At 43.0% G+C, this 17,160-nt stretch overlaps 1 protein-coding gene and 1 long non-coding RNA gene across 2 annotated transcripts; both read left to right on the top strand.

Moving 5' to 3' along the window:
* The first annotated feature begins 768 nt into the window (after positions 1 to 768).
* Positions 769 to 2,798, top strand: LOC129445458 (uncharacterized). Its single transcript, XM_055206692.2, has 4 exons — positions 769 to 1,790; positions 1,874 to 1,965; positions 2,327 to 2,431; positions 2,555 to 2,798. Exons 1-4 carry the CDS (start codon positions 1,490 to 1,492, stop codon positions 2,732 to 2,734), a joined length of 678 nt encoding a protein of 225 aa, XP_055062667.2. The 5' UTR covers positions 769 to 1,489; the 3' UTR covers positions 2,735 to 2,798.
* A 104-nt stretch (positions 2,799 to 2,902) lies between these two features.
* On the top strand, positions 2,903 to 4,105 carry LOC129450240 (uncharacterized). Its single transcript, XR_008646291.2, has 3 exons — positions 2,903 to 3,058; positions 3,206 to 3,450; positions 3,601 to 4,105. It is a non-coding gene; the product is annotated as an uncharacterized lncRNA (long non-coding RNA).
* The last annotated feature ends 13,055 nt before the right edge of the window (positions 4,106 to 17,160 follow it).

The following is a 17,160-nucleotide window of genomic DNA, read 5'->3' as shown; positions in this document are numbered from 1 at the left end:
TCACTACAAAAGAAGGGAATTTAGAATCCTTATAAAAGGATGAACAAAACAATTAATCATAAATTATATGTAGATTCTGTTGATCAACCAAATGGGTACCAAATTAGATAAAGGCATGGGATTAAGCTAAATAAGGAATTTAATAAAGTTTTGTCAGAATAAAAATACAGAATAAATAAATTATGTACAGTACTACAATCAAAAGTAGAGGCATTAATTTATCTTAGGGTAACAACTAGATGCAGCCATTAGAAATACATGATAACATATACTGAATCAATTTTAATTAGAGGTTAGTGGGTAAATAAGGTGAAGGTATCTTTTTACAAGACCAAACTAAGTTAAAATATCAATATGATGGAAAAGTAAATTTAAAATGAACAAGAATGTTATCAGGACTTGCGTTACAAAACAGTATTGAATTACAACTGGTAGATAATATTGAGGTACCGACGATAATGATGATAATGATGATGATGAAGAAAAGGAACAAGCTGTATTTGTATTGAAACAAATATTTTGTATTATGAATGATTTACTTTTTGTTTTTATTTTTAGTAATTTTTGTTTTATTTGCTTTTTGGGTTTCTTTGTCTTTATTTTGGTTACTTTTACTTTATTTTATTATATATTCTACATAATGGTGATGACCAATAGCAGGAGCAGAACCAATTGCGCACCAATTGTTTAGGACTAAAGTTCTTTTACTTTTACATTCAAGTCAAAATGAGAATGGAAAGATGTTTGTCTTATTGTCCATAGTTCGAAGTGCAGTGGCATAAGTTGGTAATTGGTAATGTATAGTGGCTTTCTTTAGCCACAAGATAGTAATAATTGAAACGCTAAATTATGAAACTGCACTCCGGATTAAAATAAACAGGAAAAGTGAGGCTAAATTAAGCCTCAGAGCGGGGATTATGAAGTTGTTTATTTTAATCCTTATCTACATGAATATGAGTTTACCATTATAATCACATGCAATTTGTTTACCATGAAGTTATGCAGTATCTGGGTCATGTGTTATGCTGTGTGTGGGTCAGGAGTTTGCCATGGGATTGCTATTGCAACCCAGCTGTGTGTCTTCATGATTCATGTCAAAGGTCTCAGAGGGTCTCAGAGTATAAGGAATAGCCTAGAGTCAAATAGGTCATGGGACGGAGACACTGGTCTGCGGAATGTCATGTGGTTCTTCAAGTTACAAGCCTGAACAAATCCTATATTGTTTTAAGCATGGAGGGGAACCTATATATTTACCTAGCCACAGCTCAGAGAGTTAGGCTGATTTGGAGGATCCTCCCAGGACTACACTCTGGTTCTGGGGGGATTCACCAGGGCAGGCTCGGCTTCTTATTTGACCGGAAAATAAAAGTCTATCTCTTGAAATCAAAACCTAAGACTGAAGATTGTTTCATTTGAGGAAAAGGGAAACCACAACATCGCCTTCAAGGGAAAGACGTTGTGGTGCTAGGTGTGTATTTTAAAATGTTAAATGGTGCATGTGTCAATGACATTTTTATATATAACCTTACTACGATATATGCCTGTTGTTTTTACAGGGGATGGCAGAAATAATTCACCGGGGCATTGTGCCCAGTACTGCAGCTACACTAGAATGGAGCTTGACACCAAGGAAATCATTCATGTAGCCACAATAGACAAGCGGCAGACATCGTGGAACTCCAACATCATGGAGAAGGAGGCATTTATCCAGACTGTAGACAAGCTTTCCAAACAGATAAAGCTGGTGGAGATCTGCACAGATGCACATATCCAGATTGGAGCCCTTATGAGTAAGTGCTCCTCTGATAACATGATTGAATAGTAATATTGCAAAAAGAGATGTTTTGAAATGCGATGATTTCCAAATTCACAGACCCAGATAAAGGCAAATACACGGACCTTGGGATTCATCACAGTCTGGACATGTGGCACGGTGCCAAGAATCTGGCCAAGAAACTTGCTGCTGTAAGTGCAATGACTGGGTCATGTTACTCTATACAACTCCTCTAAATAGACTATACATTAGGTGTGTTTCACAGCATTTTATTTCTTGGACATTAAATGTCTTCGTGCCAAATACAAATGTTCTTGAGATATACATTTAAAGGCACTATTGAAAATCATGTTGTTGTTATTATTGTTGTTGTTGTTTTTATTATTATTATTATTATTATTAATAAATACAACATGTAAAACTTCAGTTTCAGAGACTTATTGGAATCATTGGCTATAGTCTACTATTGGGATGAAATATGCTTTTTCTTAGCTCTTCATGGACTATTTTTGAAAAGGAATACCTCTAGTATTTTGTTTTTATTTCCCAAAGGCAGCGAAGGTGAAAGGACAGTCCATTCTCCTACACTGGTTGAAGGACATCGTCAACCATTTTGGGTGGTGTTGCAAGACTGCTGATACCAAAGAACAATTTCTTGTAAGCATGATTTTTATTGTACTGATTGTAGGTGGTAGCTCCCACTATTTCTTCATATATTTGTACTGTGGTGACCCTTTTCAGTATAAACGTTTTATTTTATATATTGTCTTTTTTGCACAGGCACATTGGATTGGCATTTGTCACCATGTCTGCAACGTCCACACATGGCAAATGGGAAGCTGCCAACATGGCGATCTGGGAGAAGTTCTTGGGAAGCAAGTGGATCCAGAGAGATTCCAAGTCTCACAAAGGATTACTGGACATCGTTTTCAACAAGCGTTGGCTGAAGGATGTCCATAAATATCTGCGTTTCAGGTAAAGCGTGTTAACATGTAACATTTTACACATTGTGTGTCTTTGTACACATGCGCACATACACATTTATGCATACACATACACACATGTTGAACTATATATTGTGTGTGTGTGTGTGTGTGTGTGTGTGTGTTTTCTATTCAAAGAGATCAACGACCTGGAGTCATTCCAGAACCATGTACTAATGTATGCAAGCAAGCGCTTTGCTTTCACACCCCCGGTTTATGAGGCAAGAGTTCTGCTGGCAGCTATTGACTACAATTTCCACCGCAACAGACCAACAAGTACTACATCTGAGGGCAAACAAATGTAAATTTATTACATGCAGTCTTGTAAAGTAAACCCACAGGCACACAGTGGTCTGGCATTGATATGTGCTCACAAGTTTGTCAGTTGTTTTAATGAGTAATAAATTGAGTAGTTGACCTCTAATAATTTACCTTTGTGCCATTACAGATTCCGAAGAGTTTACAACAAACATGCAAGACGGTACAGCTTGCAGGCTCTGAAGTCTGAGAAAACGTATGAATACATCTCAGAACTGCAGAGAAAATGTTTAAACAAGAGACTCACAAGTGGAGTTGGGATGTCTCGAAGAAGAAGCCTTTGGCCCAACGACCCATGACTTCTTGGTGTTGTCCCCCCTATACCTGCACCCCCTATATCAGAGCTGATGCAGACACAAGTTAGCAGAGGCCTTGGTATGTAATGCACATATACATGCTTTTATTGTACCTTATTGCCTTTGCCTGTAACCTCAGTCTAGGCAAATTAGCACTATACAAATTAATAACAATATGTATAACTATAAAATGGTGTTTATGTCTAATGACACTGCATGTTTTCCACAGAATCCGCTTTCCAAGAGACTGCAAATTAACAATGATCCCTATTGCTGGTCAATGTTGCTTCAAAGGCACCATTAAAAAAGGTGTAAATTGGTGTAAATTTTATAATTTCTGTAAATAAATGTATACTGTAAATAATATTTGACCATGTTTCTGTTATTTGGTGTTTCAAAATGGTAAATTACTACATCTACTAGAGATGCGCGGTTGGCGGTTACAGCCGCGGACAAAGCGCGGATCGGTCGGATGACATGACAAAAAATAATATTTTAATTAAATTCGGGCGGGTGGCGGATCGACTGCTTGTTATTAGCTGTGTCCTTCTAAGCATGCGACTTTAAAAGGTGAGCACTCTGTCTTTCAAGGTGGCAGCCTCAGAAGTTCGCGAAGAGAACAGAAATGAGACGGTCTAGCCTTCTGAGGACCCATAATTTGTGTCACCTGCTGCACACGCCCCCAGTAGCGCCCACCGCGCCTGTCAGCAGAAAACAGCGGAGACATTTCTGACTTATTAAAATAAATATGTAATCAGAAAAATATTTTTTTATTTTAGAAAATATAACACATTGATGTAGATTAAACTATTCAACAGTATATCAAATCAACCTTAGAAATATACGCAACATAAACAGAATAGGCTAATATTAACACAAAACATAACTTATAATACTAAAACAGTGACAAAAAATAATAAATACACACTTTTATTTAATAAAGGTTTTAATTATTTGGGATAGCCTCGGCTGTTATCCATTCGTTCTATCATTAACAGTGTGGAGAAATGAAGACGCATTTTGACGTAGCTCTTATCAACGCCGGCGAAGGAGGTACGTGGCAAACTCAAAAAATGAGAATTGAAAACAAAGGAAACAGAAGGTCAGAAAAGGGTTGCCTGGAATAAGTTTTACAAAGTGGTAAATCAAGATGACACCAGTGCAGGCTATGTAATTTGTGCGTTTAATTTAGGCTATTTATTTATTTATTTTTGTCCCTGTGCGCCGATCGGAGTTCACTGCTGATATTCTAGAGCTTTCTAGTCTCGCGGCTGTCTTCAGCAACGCCTTGCATCGGCCAGTCAGCGGATGGCGGGCGGGTGCGGTTTTGAAAACCGGTCAGAAACGTTGGTGCGGATGGATGGTGGACGGATGATGAGTTTTGTGATGCGGTTGCGGATGAAATAATAGCCCATCCGCGCATCTCTAACATCTAGTTTTTTTATATAAGTTTGTGGATGTAATGCATAAGAAATACAGCATGAACAGTCTTATCAATTATAAAAAATATTTTTATTAAAGATCAATGATGGAAAATTATTTATATAAAATGTAAATAGCAACACACAGTACAAGAACACTAATAATACCAAACTACTTACAATAACACGACATAGGAAATTAAATTCCAGGGATGAACCTGGTGTACTGTCCCTGAGGGTCAGGGAATTTATCCCTGATTCTACACACACAGCAACTTGGGATCACTCTCAGGGGCGCTGTAAGGGGGGGGAAAGTTAGGACGATTCTAAGGGCCCATGAACTTTTGAGGGCCCCAGCCAAGGACTGTGCCGCAAACGCAACCCCCTTAAGCTTAGCCCTCTTAGCTCTGCCCCGTCTTTACTCTGCGTGTTAGCGCCGTCTTCAATTCACGGTCTTACAGTGCGCGTGAACTTCACAAGAGAGCAAGGTGTGTGTATTTATTGCTATTTGCTATGATATCTGCATATGTGCACTTCCTTACTATAAATGCAGTTTACACAATGTGACGCTGGAGCAATACAATGACGTTCCCTTTCAGTCGGTCACTACGACGTCACGTCGTGACCGACGAATTGGGAACCGCTTCGCGGGTGACCTATCTACCAGGCTTGTGCACAATTCAGAATTTCAGAATTGGCCTCCATTCAATTCATGAATCAGAATTTGAATTGAATTGACTCCGCCCTACAGGAAGTTGAATTTGAATTGGAATTCGCATGACAGGAAGTGGAATTTAATTCGTGGCAATTCAAAGAAATTCCACAGTCACACAACAGAAAGAATCTCACTTACATTCAGTGTTAGGAAAGTTACTTTGGAAAATTGTTTGGCAACCATTTTAAATACTTGGTAAAAGTAAAGCATTCTGGTAAATGAAGTCATGTTCCATCTTGTTCCACAAAATTACAATTACAAAAAAATCAAACTTAATTATTTGTTATGTGACTAGAGTTTTTAACATTATTGCTGGGGTAAAACATCTCCTGTTAATGTAATCTGTACATTAGTTCAAACTAATATAATTTATAGAATATGTAATGCAATCATATCCGACATATACTAAAAGCTTATTTTTTAACACTTCATTTACTGTATAATATGTATATGAATTTCTTTGAATTTCTATTGAATTCCAATTCTGCTTCCTTTAATTCAAATTCGAATTGTAATTCTAGATCGTGTTTTTGACATCAATTCAAATTCAATTCAAATTCAAGAATTGAATTGGAATTAAGGAGTCATTCTCAATTCAATTCTGAATTGTGCACAAGCCTGCTATCTACTTCGAGAACTATAAGAAATGCCAATGAACTTGGCATGCAGGTATTTGCATAATGCCAGTGCCGCCCCGCCAGGTGCGTATATAAGGCGCAGGTGCATAATACCAAATCAGCTTTATTGCTTCGAAGCCGGCAGACATCTGCTCTCGAGAAGCTGTTTAACTGATCTTTGTAGATCCTGTCTCTAAGAGGGAAAAGAAAAAGATCTCAGCTTGCTGAAGTTGGTTGGGCAAAGACACTTCAGCGGAGGCTCGCAGTGTTTTCTCCACCCTTCTCTTTCTCTCTCTCTCTGTCTCTTTTTTTAGGACTTGAGTTCGAGTGAGTGCGTTTGCCTCTCCCTGTGTGTTTCACCAGCTCGCACAAAAGAGTGATTTCCCTAAAAGAGCAGCACGTTTGAGCTTTGTGTCTTTTTAAAGACAGCCGCTCATTCGTGTCACGGTCGGGGTCGTCTTTTTAAAGATGGATTTCCGTCCGTGCTCCGTTTCTGGATGCGGTGTGTTCATCGCCCCCCGGGATGGCCACGAGCGTTGTCTTTCGTGTCTGGGGCTCCAGCACACAGAGGCAGCGTTGCGTGATAGTTCATGCTTCGTCTGCGAGGGCATGACTATGGCGGATTTGCGGAGACGGGTGTCGTTCCTCCGGCAACGGCCCCCGCCTTCCAAGCCTGGTGCTGCTAAGAACGCAGCCACCAGGCTTGCGAAGGATGATATCCGTATAACGGTGCTGGGTTGGTCTGCTGGTTCGTCCAGCAGCTCCCAGCGCCCTGATCCGTTGCCAGCGGAGGTCCCGATGGAGACAAGCGGCCGTTGTTCTACAGTGTTCTCACGCTCTGTCGAGCCTCCACCGGAGACGATGTCCACCGTAACGTCGGAGGAGGGGTTGTCACCCTCGGACGTCGATCCGGATCCGGAGGGTGGAGATGCCAGGGGGTATACTGGTATCCTGTCAGTGGAGCGACCGGTCGCGATGCAGTTGTGTCCGGCCGGTGTCGCTTCCTCCTGGCGGGACCAGCCTACTCTCCCCTCACGGGCCTGTAAGCAGTCTTTGGCGTTGTCTGGTGTTGCTTACAAAGCCTGTGGGGAGGCAGCCTCTGCCCTGCATGCCATGGCATTGTTGCAGGTTCACCAGGCTAAGGCTCTGAGGGACCTGCACGCGGGAGGTCACAACTCGGCGGAGTTCTCTGAACTGCGTGCGGCTATGGATCTGGCGCTTCGTGCGACCAAGGTCACCGCACGCGCCGTCGGGCGTGGATGTCTACCCTGGTAGTCCAGGAACGCCATCTCTGGCTGTGTCTGGCGGACATGAAGGATGCTGATAAGACCCGGCTCCTGAATGCTCGGCGAGACGGTCGAGGAGTTTGCGCAGCAATTCTCCGCGGCCAAGAAGCAGACTGAGGCCATTACTCAAATCATGCCGCGTCGGAAGCGTCCTGCGCCTGCCCCGTCCACGTCGGCGCCTCAGCCTGCTCCTCGCTGAGGGCGTCCTGCGGCGGCCGCCTCCGTTCCTCCCCGGGGCTCTTCTAAGAAGCGAGGAACCGGTCGTCAGCAGCCCGCCCTGCCCGCTTCAAAGGGTGGAAAGAGGAGATCGAAGCAGCCCTGAGACGGGCGACCTAGAGATGGAGGAGATCGCTCTTCGGGAGATGGTGAAGGCACCACTCCCCCCACCGGAGGGCTGGTTGGGGAATCTTTTGTTTCAATTTCTGTTCCGCCGACTTTTCAGTCGGCACCCACAAATTCACAAAAAGAGCGAATTCCACTTCCATCCCTAGGTCTTCAGATGAGCGCCGGAGACACGAGTGGGCTCATAACCCCCCTTGTTCTCCGACTCATCAGAGGAGAACAAGAGCGACGCACGGGCTCATAACCCCACCGTGAGTGTTACCATACACAACACTGCTGTCGGTGCGGCCATTACGCACACACCAGCGATCACCTCCGTTGCGCCCGCCGCGGGTACATCGATCATGCCTTTAGTCCCTCTCGCTCAGTATCTGGGGGCGTGGGAACAGCTTCCCAGCCTGTCGTGTTGGCTTTTACGCACGATTCGTCTCGGCTATGCGATCCAATTTGCCCGGCGTCCCCCCAAATTCTCCAGCGTTCGTTCCACTGCGGTGAGAGCTGCCGATGCGCACGTCCTCCGTGCGGAGATCGCTGTCTTATTGGCGAAGGACGCGATTGAGCCGGTCCCTCCAGCCGAGATGAGGTCAGGGTTTTACAGCCCTTACTTTATTGTACCCAAGAAAAGCGGCGGCTTGCAACCGATCCTGGACCTGCGTTCGCTGAACCGTGCACTTCACAGAATGCCGTTCAAAATGCTGACGCCCAAGCGCATATTTCCATGCATTCGTCCAAACGATTGGTTCGCATCTATTGACCTGAAGGACTACTTCCACGTATCGATTCTCCCCCGACACAGGCCGTTTCTCCGCTTTGCGTTCGAGGGGCGAGCATACCAGTACAAAGTCCTCCCATTCAGGCTCTCTCTGTCGCCCCGTGTATTCACCAAAGTAGTGGAGGGGGCTTTAAAACCCCTGAGAGAGAGAGAGGTGTGCGCATCCTCTCGTATCTGGACGATTGGCTAATAATAGCTCAAACACGTCAGACGCTGTGCGATCACAGATTTAACTTTAAAACACCTCGCTCGTTTGGGTCTTCGGGTCAACTGGGAAAAGAGCAAGCTTTGCCCCATGCAGAGAATCTCTTTTCTCGGGATGGAACTGGACTCGATCGATTTGACAGCTTGTCTAACAGAAGCGCGTGTACAGTCGATTCTGACTTGCCTGAATACATTCAAGAGCAAGAGCGCGGTCCTGCTGAAACAATTTCAGAAGCTCCTAGGGCATATGGCAGCAGCCGCAGCTGTAACTCCACTCGGACTGCTTCATATGCGACCGCTTCAGCATTGGCTTCACGATCGAGTCCCGAGGAGAGCGTGGCTGCGCGGCATTCACCGTGTTATCATTACACCTGCGTGTCGTCGCACTTTCACTCCGTGGTTAGACTGGCGTTTCTCCGAGCCAGTGTGCCTCTGAGACAGGTCTCCGTGCATGCAATAGTATGCACAGATGCTTTAGACACAAAGTGGGGGGCCACGTACGATGGGCTGGCGGCTTCGGGGGTCTGGACGACACCCCAGCTGCATTGGCACATAAACTGCCGGGAAATGTGGGCTGTATATCTTGCGCTCGTCCGTTTCAGCAACGAGTTACGGGGCAAAGACGTATTAGTTTGCACAGACAACACTGCGACCGTGGCGTACATCAATCGTCAAGGTGGTTTACGCTCGCGTCACCTGTCGCATCTCGCCCGTCACCTCCTCACTTGGAGTCAGAAGAATTTGAGGTCTCTTCGTGCCATTTTCATTCCGGGCACGCTCAATGTAGAGGCGGATGCGCTCTTTCGGGCTGCGTGTCCCGGCGAATGGCGGCTCCACAGCATAGCGGTTCAGCAGATTTGGAGACGTTTCGGCAAAGCGCAGATAGATCTGTTTGCTTCCCCAGAGACAACCCATTGTCGCCTGTTCTATTCACTAGCCAACGACTCGCTCGGCGTGGATGCATTGGCACACAGCTGGCCGCGAAACATGCGCAAATATGTGTTCCCTCCGGTGAGCCTCATTGCGCAAACCCTATGCAAAATCCGGGAGGACGAGGAGAGCGTGCTGTTGGTGGCACCGTATTGGAAAACCAGGAGTTGGTTTCCAGAACTCTCTCTCCTTGTGACAGCCCCTTCTTGGAAGATTCCCCTGAGGAAGGACCTTCTTTCTCAAAAAGAGGGCACATTATGGCACCCGCGCCCCGACCTGTGGAACCTCCATGTGTGGTCTCTGGACGGGGCACGGAGGATGTGAGTGATTTACAGCAAGAGGTATCTAACACTATTGCTGCTGCACGAGCGCCGTCTACGAGACAGGCTTACGCGCTTAAATGGAACCTGTTTGTTGACTGGTGTTCTTCCTAAAGTGAAAACCCCCGAGAATGCCCGATTAGTGTTGTGTTTTTGTATCCCCAGCGTCGTTTGGAGAACAGGCTGTCAACCATCCACTATTAAGGTCTATAATGTGCGATATCAGCTCACCATTCACCCGTAAACAGTAGGACAGTGGGTCAGCACGACCTGGTCATTAGATTTCTCAGAGGCGCTCGAAGACTGAATCCTTCGCGTCCTCCCTCTATTCCTCCTTGGGACCTGTCCTTGGTGCTGAAATCACTCCAGGAAGCCCCATTTGAGCCTCTGCATAGTGTGAGTGTTAAATTTCTTACCATGAAAACATTAACTCTCCTTGCTTTGGCTTCTGTTAAGAGGATAGGGGATATTCATGCATTTTCGGTCGATGATTTGTGCCTTCAGTTCGGGCCGGCTGCATCCAGCGTAACACTGAGACCCTGGCCCGGCTTTGTGCCCAAAGTTCCCACCACTCCTTTCAGAGATTAGGTGGTGAACCTGCAAGCGTTGCCTTTGGAGAAGGCAGACCCAGCCATGGCTTTGTTATGCCCTGTTCGTGCACTATGTGTGTATATAGACAGGACGCAAAGTTTTAGGACCTCAGATCAGCTCTTTGTTTGTTACGGTGGTCAGCTGAAAGGAAAAGCTGTCACCAAGCAGAGGATGTCCCATTGGATTGTGGATACTATAGCCCTTGCATATCAAAAGCAGAACATGCCTTGTCCATTTAATTTACGTGATCACTCTACACGCAGTGTGGCATCATCTTGGGCACTGGCTCGCGGTTCCTCGCTAACAGATATTTGTAGAGCTGCAGGCTGGGCGACACCTAATACGTTCACAAGATTCTATAGTGTTCGTGTCGAGCCGGTTTCCACTCGGGTTCTTTCTACTAACTAGTTAAAGCAACACCAAAGAGTTTTTTTTACCTTAAAATAACGCTTCCAAAACAGTTTCAGTGGTTCATCCACTCTAAACAGGGTGAACAGCACTTTCACATTCGCTCTGCAGCCCTCTATCGGCCAAAACTGCACTAAAGAAGTTTCCAACCGTCGGGTAGCGGTCCTGTAGTCCGAGTGAATACTACAAAAACTTGCTTTACGGCAGACCTACAATCCAATCAGAGCCAGCTATGCCTCAGTATTTATGACAGTGGGTAATGGACAATTACGCTTCTAACCTGTAGGGGGAGCAAACAGCCAAAACTCTTTGGTGTTGCTTTAAGAATGCCGAGGGTCGGCTCGTGTGTCGGCTTGGAGCCTCTATTTTGGTGCTGTACATTTGCACCACTATGGAAGGCCATCGGGCCAAAAACGTCACAAAAACAGTTTTTGCCTCTCCTCCACCGCCTTGATAGCTGATGTTGCGGAGCATCCGCTGTCAACCTATCACTGTTGTATTCTCTGTAAACCTGTGTAGGCTAGGCGTCCACATTTGTCCCCTACGTGGGGTTCATTTGTGTGTATAGTCCGTGGGGTTCTAATCCTCCACGTTTTTCCTTAGCAGAGCCTGCTCTGCATCTCTCGGCATACCATGTATTGTTCAGAGACCTTTTGTGAGCAACCTGTCGGTTGTTTCATATGTTTTTATGTCATCCATTAACCTTCTTAGGGGATGGCTTCCGCAGTGTTCTAGCTCCGCTCAGTTTAGACGCTTCCCCAGTTCGCTACTTCACTATTGCGGGTTAAGGAACAGGTAGTGACCGGCCTTCTGCATTTCGCCTTAGGTTCCGCCCCTTTATGTGGAGGGCGGAGGGCTTTTGCAGGCACTGGAAGGGTTCAGCTGCAGTGGCGTTTTGGTAGGGATTCCCAATTCGTCGGTCACGACGTGATGTTGTAGTGACCGACTGAAAGGGAACGTCTCGGTTACGTATGTAACCCTTGTTCCCTGAAGGAAGGGAACGGAGACGTCACGTCCCGTCGCCACAGTTTGCTGTTCCATTGCTGTTTTCAGGCCGGGCACAGTTGCTCGGCTTCTCAGCAACAATATAGCTGATTTGGTATTATGCACCTGCGCCTTATATACAAACCTGGCGGGGCGGCGCCGGCATTATGCAAATACCTGCATGCCAAGTTCATTGGCGTTTCTTATAGTTCTCGAAGTAGATAGGTCACCCGCGAAGCGGTTCCCAATTCGTCGATCACGACGTGACGTCTCCGTTCCCTTCCTTCAGGGAACGAGAGTTACAAACGTAACCGAGACGTTTTCTTTCCACTGTAAAGTCTTCGCTCTGTTCACCTCAGTTTAAAAATAAACAAGGTGATTTACGTTCCCTGTTTTATGTTATGATTCTAACGCGAAGTCAGCCCTTATAAGCTGTTTTAATTAACGTAGCCCGTATAAGCTAATTAACTAGAAATGCTAGCGGTTAAACACTCCAATGTTTTGTAACGCAGTATGCCAAGGAAGTATTTTTATGCAGTCGTGAATCGAGTTGATTGTGATAAAACTGAAATGCAACTAAGGCTAAACTAGTCCAGTTATGTATATTAAAGCTTCTCACCTTGCAACAGCTAAGAAATCAATGGAAATCTATGTTGTAATCTGCTATAGTTGTCATTCATTTCATTTTAGAGTCCCGTTGATTAAAAAACTGTCTGAAGAATCATTTTATTACAGTATAGCTGTTTTCTCAAGTTCAGTTTCAATGATCTGTCGTTATTTTTGCTTTACTGAAGCTGCTGGTTGTGAAACTTGTTCTTAACCTTATAAATAATGCAAATAATTATAATACAGGCTTTGGTCAAGCATTTTTGACCCAGTCTTATTTGAGGCATAATGTAAATGTATAGAAAAGATGCATTGATGTTGTTCGCCATTTTTAAATGTTACAATGTTATTGGTGTGTGTAACAGCATATGTCACTGAGACTGCCTGTGAAAATCAGACTAAAGTCTCAAATCTTACTGTGAAATTAAAAGCATCACAGTTTACTTTCAAGCATTAATTTCACTATGATTTCAATCGCTGACATGACATTACTCACTCAATATTAAAGATATCAAGTTTATATTTTCACAAAATGTTCTTTACATTATGTAGGATGATTTTATGTGGAAAACAGTAAACCACAAATAAATACTTCAGCTGGGTTTTCACAGGCATGGTCACATTTATCTTTAATCTTTAAGAACGTTGCATTTTCTCTGAATATTCGATTAATGTACTGTATTTTTCAATTAAATTTACATTGCACAATAAATTATCTTAGCTGCAGACATTGTAGGTGTCTATAAATACTGATAAGTGTGGTCATAACAATAGCAAAATAAATAGTTCTGTATTATTAAATTACAGACAAAGATTTTGAATAGCTACAGTAGGTTGGATTATATGTTTGGTGCGAAATGGGTATGGTGGGGGCCTGACCCCCTATTCTTTCATAAGGCCCAAAATTGCTAGTGGCGCCCCTGATCACTCTTCTATTACCCTGCCCTAGAGACCCATGCTGCCAGAAAATGAAATGTCTGTAGGCTGCATATCTAAATTCTCTATTGTCATCACCTGGCTCTCTTACATGGCCTAATGCTGTGATGTCCTCCCTGTACTGCCTGTGAATCCGGAGAAAACCTTCATCTAGGCAATACTGTGTGAAGTGAGGCAGAAGGCTCACACATGTGGCTGGGTTTTGTCCACAGCATTTTCTCTCCCGATCAGTTGGCATTTTCTCTCCCGATCGGTTGGCATGTTTCTGCAGTGTGTACAGGTACACCAAGACGTCCCTGTCACAGGTGTTGGGACGCCATGTCTCCGCTGATGCATCATCAATGCATCAAACACCAGACCTGACTGCCTCTGTAGCAACTGTGTGGTGAGGTCCCTGTGCTCTTGCAGGCTCATTCCATCCACAAGTCTCTAAAGAAACAAAACACAATACATATGATCAGATAGGCTTTTTTAGGTAGCAAATTATTAATAGTACTTATGTAAGTTTTAAGCTTTTTACACAAAATGATGAAGAATACTATGTGTATTGACGTTAAAAATGTTGTTGCGTGACATTTACTATAGACCATAAGGTGATCATATGTGTCGTGATTTCACAGGCAGACAACTTACATCACGCAGTTGACTGGCAACAGCTATAAATTGCTGCATATAAACAATGGAGATACTAACAGGTTAGCTACACCAGCTGCGTAACTAAATCCATTTTAGAACAATGGTCTATTTTTTATGGTGTATCCGTAGCTGCTAATTGACGCAAAGCGAACGTAACGTGCCTGGTGTAGCTACAGAGCTATTTTCATTAAGTTAATTGACATTGTTCATACAGTTCATATAATATATTAAAAACACAAACCTCCGTTGCTTCTCTCCTTTGTTTTTGCAGTTCTTGCACTCTCTCCTTGTCATCTTTGTAGAGACTCTCTTTAGTTGGTCTTTGCCTAGGAGGTCTCACCGATCCACTGCCCCCGGCTGTGTCTTTTGGCTTTCCTCTACCTCTTCCTTTACCTCGCACCTCCGTCTCATTGACTGATCTCTGACTCTACTCACGGAGAACAAGGCTACGCAATAACTTAAATTGCCTTACACTATTAATCTCGTACAATATACAGAGTAATGATAGCACTGATACTGTACAAACAGTAGTATGCATTCATTTGGAAATCTGACAGCTGATGCTAGCAATAAAATGATAACCTAACAAAATAACGAAAACGTAAAACTATTATACACTTACATATAGGTCATAACCAACATGTTTCCTAACTATATAAGTAAATGCAATGTGTAATTGTTTTCTAAATTAACCTCATCACTGGAAGGGACGAAGTCGTAGTACTGGAAGCCATATTCTTCTTTTGTGGCTTTACTGGTGGATTGCAAACCACCTGCTGTACTGGAGGAAGCTTGACATGAAACGGCCGCCGTAGGAGTTAAAAACGAGCTCGGAATGGGAGGGGCTTGAAAGTTTTGTTCAGTTGGTTGTAATATAGATTTTCGCCGCTAGATGGGAGTAAAACTTACACAGTGGGGCTTTAAATAATTGCACTTTTGTGAAGGAATTTTGTTATAGATCAGATTCAGAACAATTATCAAAGCATACGCAGAGTTTAAAATTAGTAAAGATTTTTTTCATGTTTTTTATAAATTTGGTAAGTCCTCCATCTAGTGGATAATTGCGGTATTACAGATTAACATAATACCTCATCAAGAACCTTTTTTAACCCCCAGGGGTCCAAAAACGTGGTGCCGCGTTTTGACGTGTTTTCTCCTTATCATAGCAGAATCAACTTAAAATACTCCATCAATAATAATCATACACTTACGTGTTTGACATCATTCGAAACTGTGAAGGGTCCTCTTTAATTTGTGTACATTCACAATAACAAGAGATCTTTGTGTTTTTGTCAAATAAGGAAAATAAACAGGGTGCGCATTCAGACATTTCTGTCTCTCGAAACACGTTACAAAAATCAATTGAAACTCTGCGAATACTCGTCACAAACATGATACACATATCCAAAGAAAGCCTGAAATGTCTACTTTTAAACAAGCTAATTATAATCGAAAACAAATATTGGTTGCTTATATAATCTGCATTGAAGTAAAGAGAGTACTGTTTTTCCTGGCTGACTTCATTATCTTTAATGCGGTCATGCCCACAGGCGATACTGGCTGTTGACATGGTACTGAACAGACGAGCAGTTCAAACCATAAAAAACTAAGCGTAAAGTTTGTCCTCATTTATATTTGCTATCATGTAATATGCTTATGGCATGTGCAGTTCAGCCTACACAAGCGACCTCAGCAGACTCCACGCTTCGGATTTAAAAACTTTCGCATTGTTTACAAATGAGGACGCGTGAAGTCACGTAATGGCGGATAACTGTTACATGTCATACAGTGTTAAACACAGTTATTCACTTTCGTATCCTTCATGGCAACTTTCATGGGGACTGATCTAACGTTACGTCTTATGTGTTTATTATAATATCATTTCACATTATAAATCCACTGACGCGAACTGGTAAACACTCGTGTTCCAATACTCGTGCATGAGTTTTGGAAGGCGTTCCCTACAAATGAACTGTGAAGGAGGGGGGCTGTTCTTACGCATCATTTTCAAAAACTCAGTAAAAGTCTTTGGATTCTCAGTCAGCGAAAACATCCTCTTTTGCGCCTTTAGGTGTGTGCTGTAATATGATTCCATATAATGCTTACATGCAACGCAATTCCATACATTGCGCTTTACACGCGACACCGTTTTTTATGAGCGCCGCGTTGTTTACGCGAATACGCGAGTACTGCTGCACATGGTCGACATATGCGATGTGTTTTTAAAGTGTATACGCACTTACAGAAACACATTATAAACAGAAGCTAGACAATTGATGGGCATCTGAAAAAACAGTCATCTGGAAACAGCTTTTTATATAACTAATCACTGCAGATGTTAGTTTATGTACATGATGGTGTATCTGAATGTAGTGCTATCAGTGATATTTACCCATCATTTATCTATGTAACGTTAAGCTTATGTGGTATTTCTGTGGACAATTTATGCTAACTATGAAGTGAAAAAAACATTCACACTTTTTGGACATAAAGTTATATGGTAACATGAGCCACATGTTTACAGCTCTGTTGTTTATCAGTTTCTTAGTTTATACAAGTTAAGTTTTTGAATAGGGTTTGTTTCCAAATTAACTGAAAATGTGCTACTGACCTTCATTTCTATTTTGATTATATTGTTAACTTCAATTTCTAAATCAATATATTGTTTTATGTTAATGAGTAAGCAGAATGATTTTCACATAATTTAAAAGAAAAAAACTCTAGACTACTAGATCCTGTTTAGAAAAGTCTTGTAAAAACATGTCAAGTATGGGTTTTGTGGACTTAAAAATGTTGCTTTTTTAAAAACCACACATAAACATTTTTCTCTTAAAAATACAAACATGTACATACATGTAGCTCATATAATATTGTAGCCCAGTTTGTGCTGTACACAGTGTTATGAGACACTTGCCGTTATTTTGTTTTAAAGCAACTGAAAAAAGACCAAATGCAAGAGAATGTCAAAACCTCTGCTAGTGTCCCAAAATGTCCGGACCCCAGAGGGTTAATGCAAATGTT

This window comes from Misgurnus anguillicaudatus, chromosome 21 (genome assembly GCF_027580225.2).
Source record: "Misgurnus anguillicaudatus chromosome 21, ASM2758022v2, whole genome shotgun sequence".
Taxonomy (NCBI): Eukaryota; Metazoa; Chordata; class Actinopteri; order Cypriniformes; family Cobitidae; genus Misgurnus; species Misgurnus anguillicaudatus.
This window is presented reverse-complemented; position numbering and strand designations above follow the sequence as displayed.

Bases quoted from the DNA above. Each gene is read 5' to 3' on its own strand.
- LOC129445458 (XM_055206692.2), top strand. From the start codon at position 1,490: ATGGTGCATGTGTCAATGACATTTTTATATATAACCTTACTACGATAT. The intron at 1,791-1,873 runs GTAAGTGCTCCT...CCAAATTCACAG, and splicing joins CCAGATTGGAGCCCTTATGA to ACCCAGATAAAGGCAAATAC. The intron at 1,966-2,326 runs GTAAGTGCAATG...TATTTCCCAAAG, and splicing joins TGGCCAAGAAACTTGCTGCT to GCAGCGAAGGTGAAAGGACA.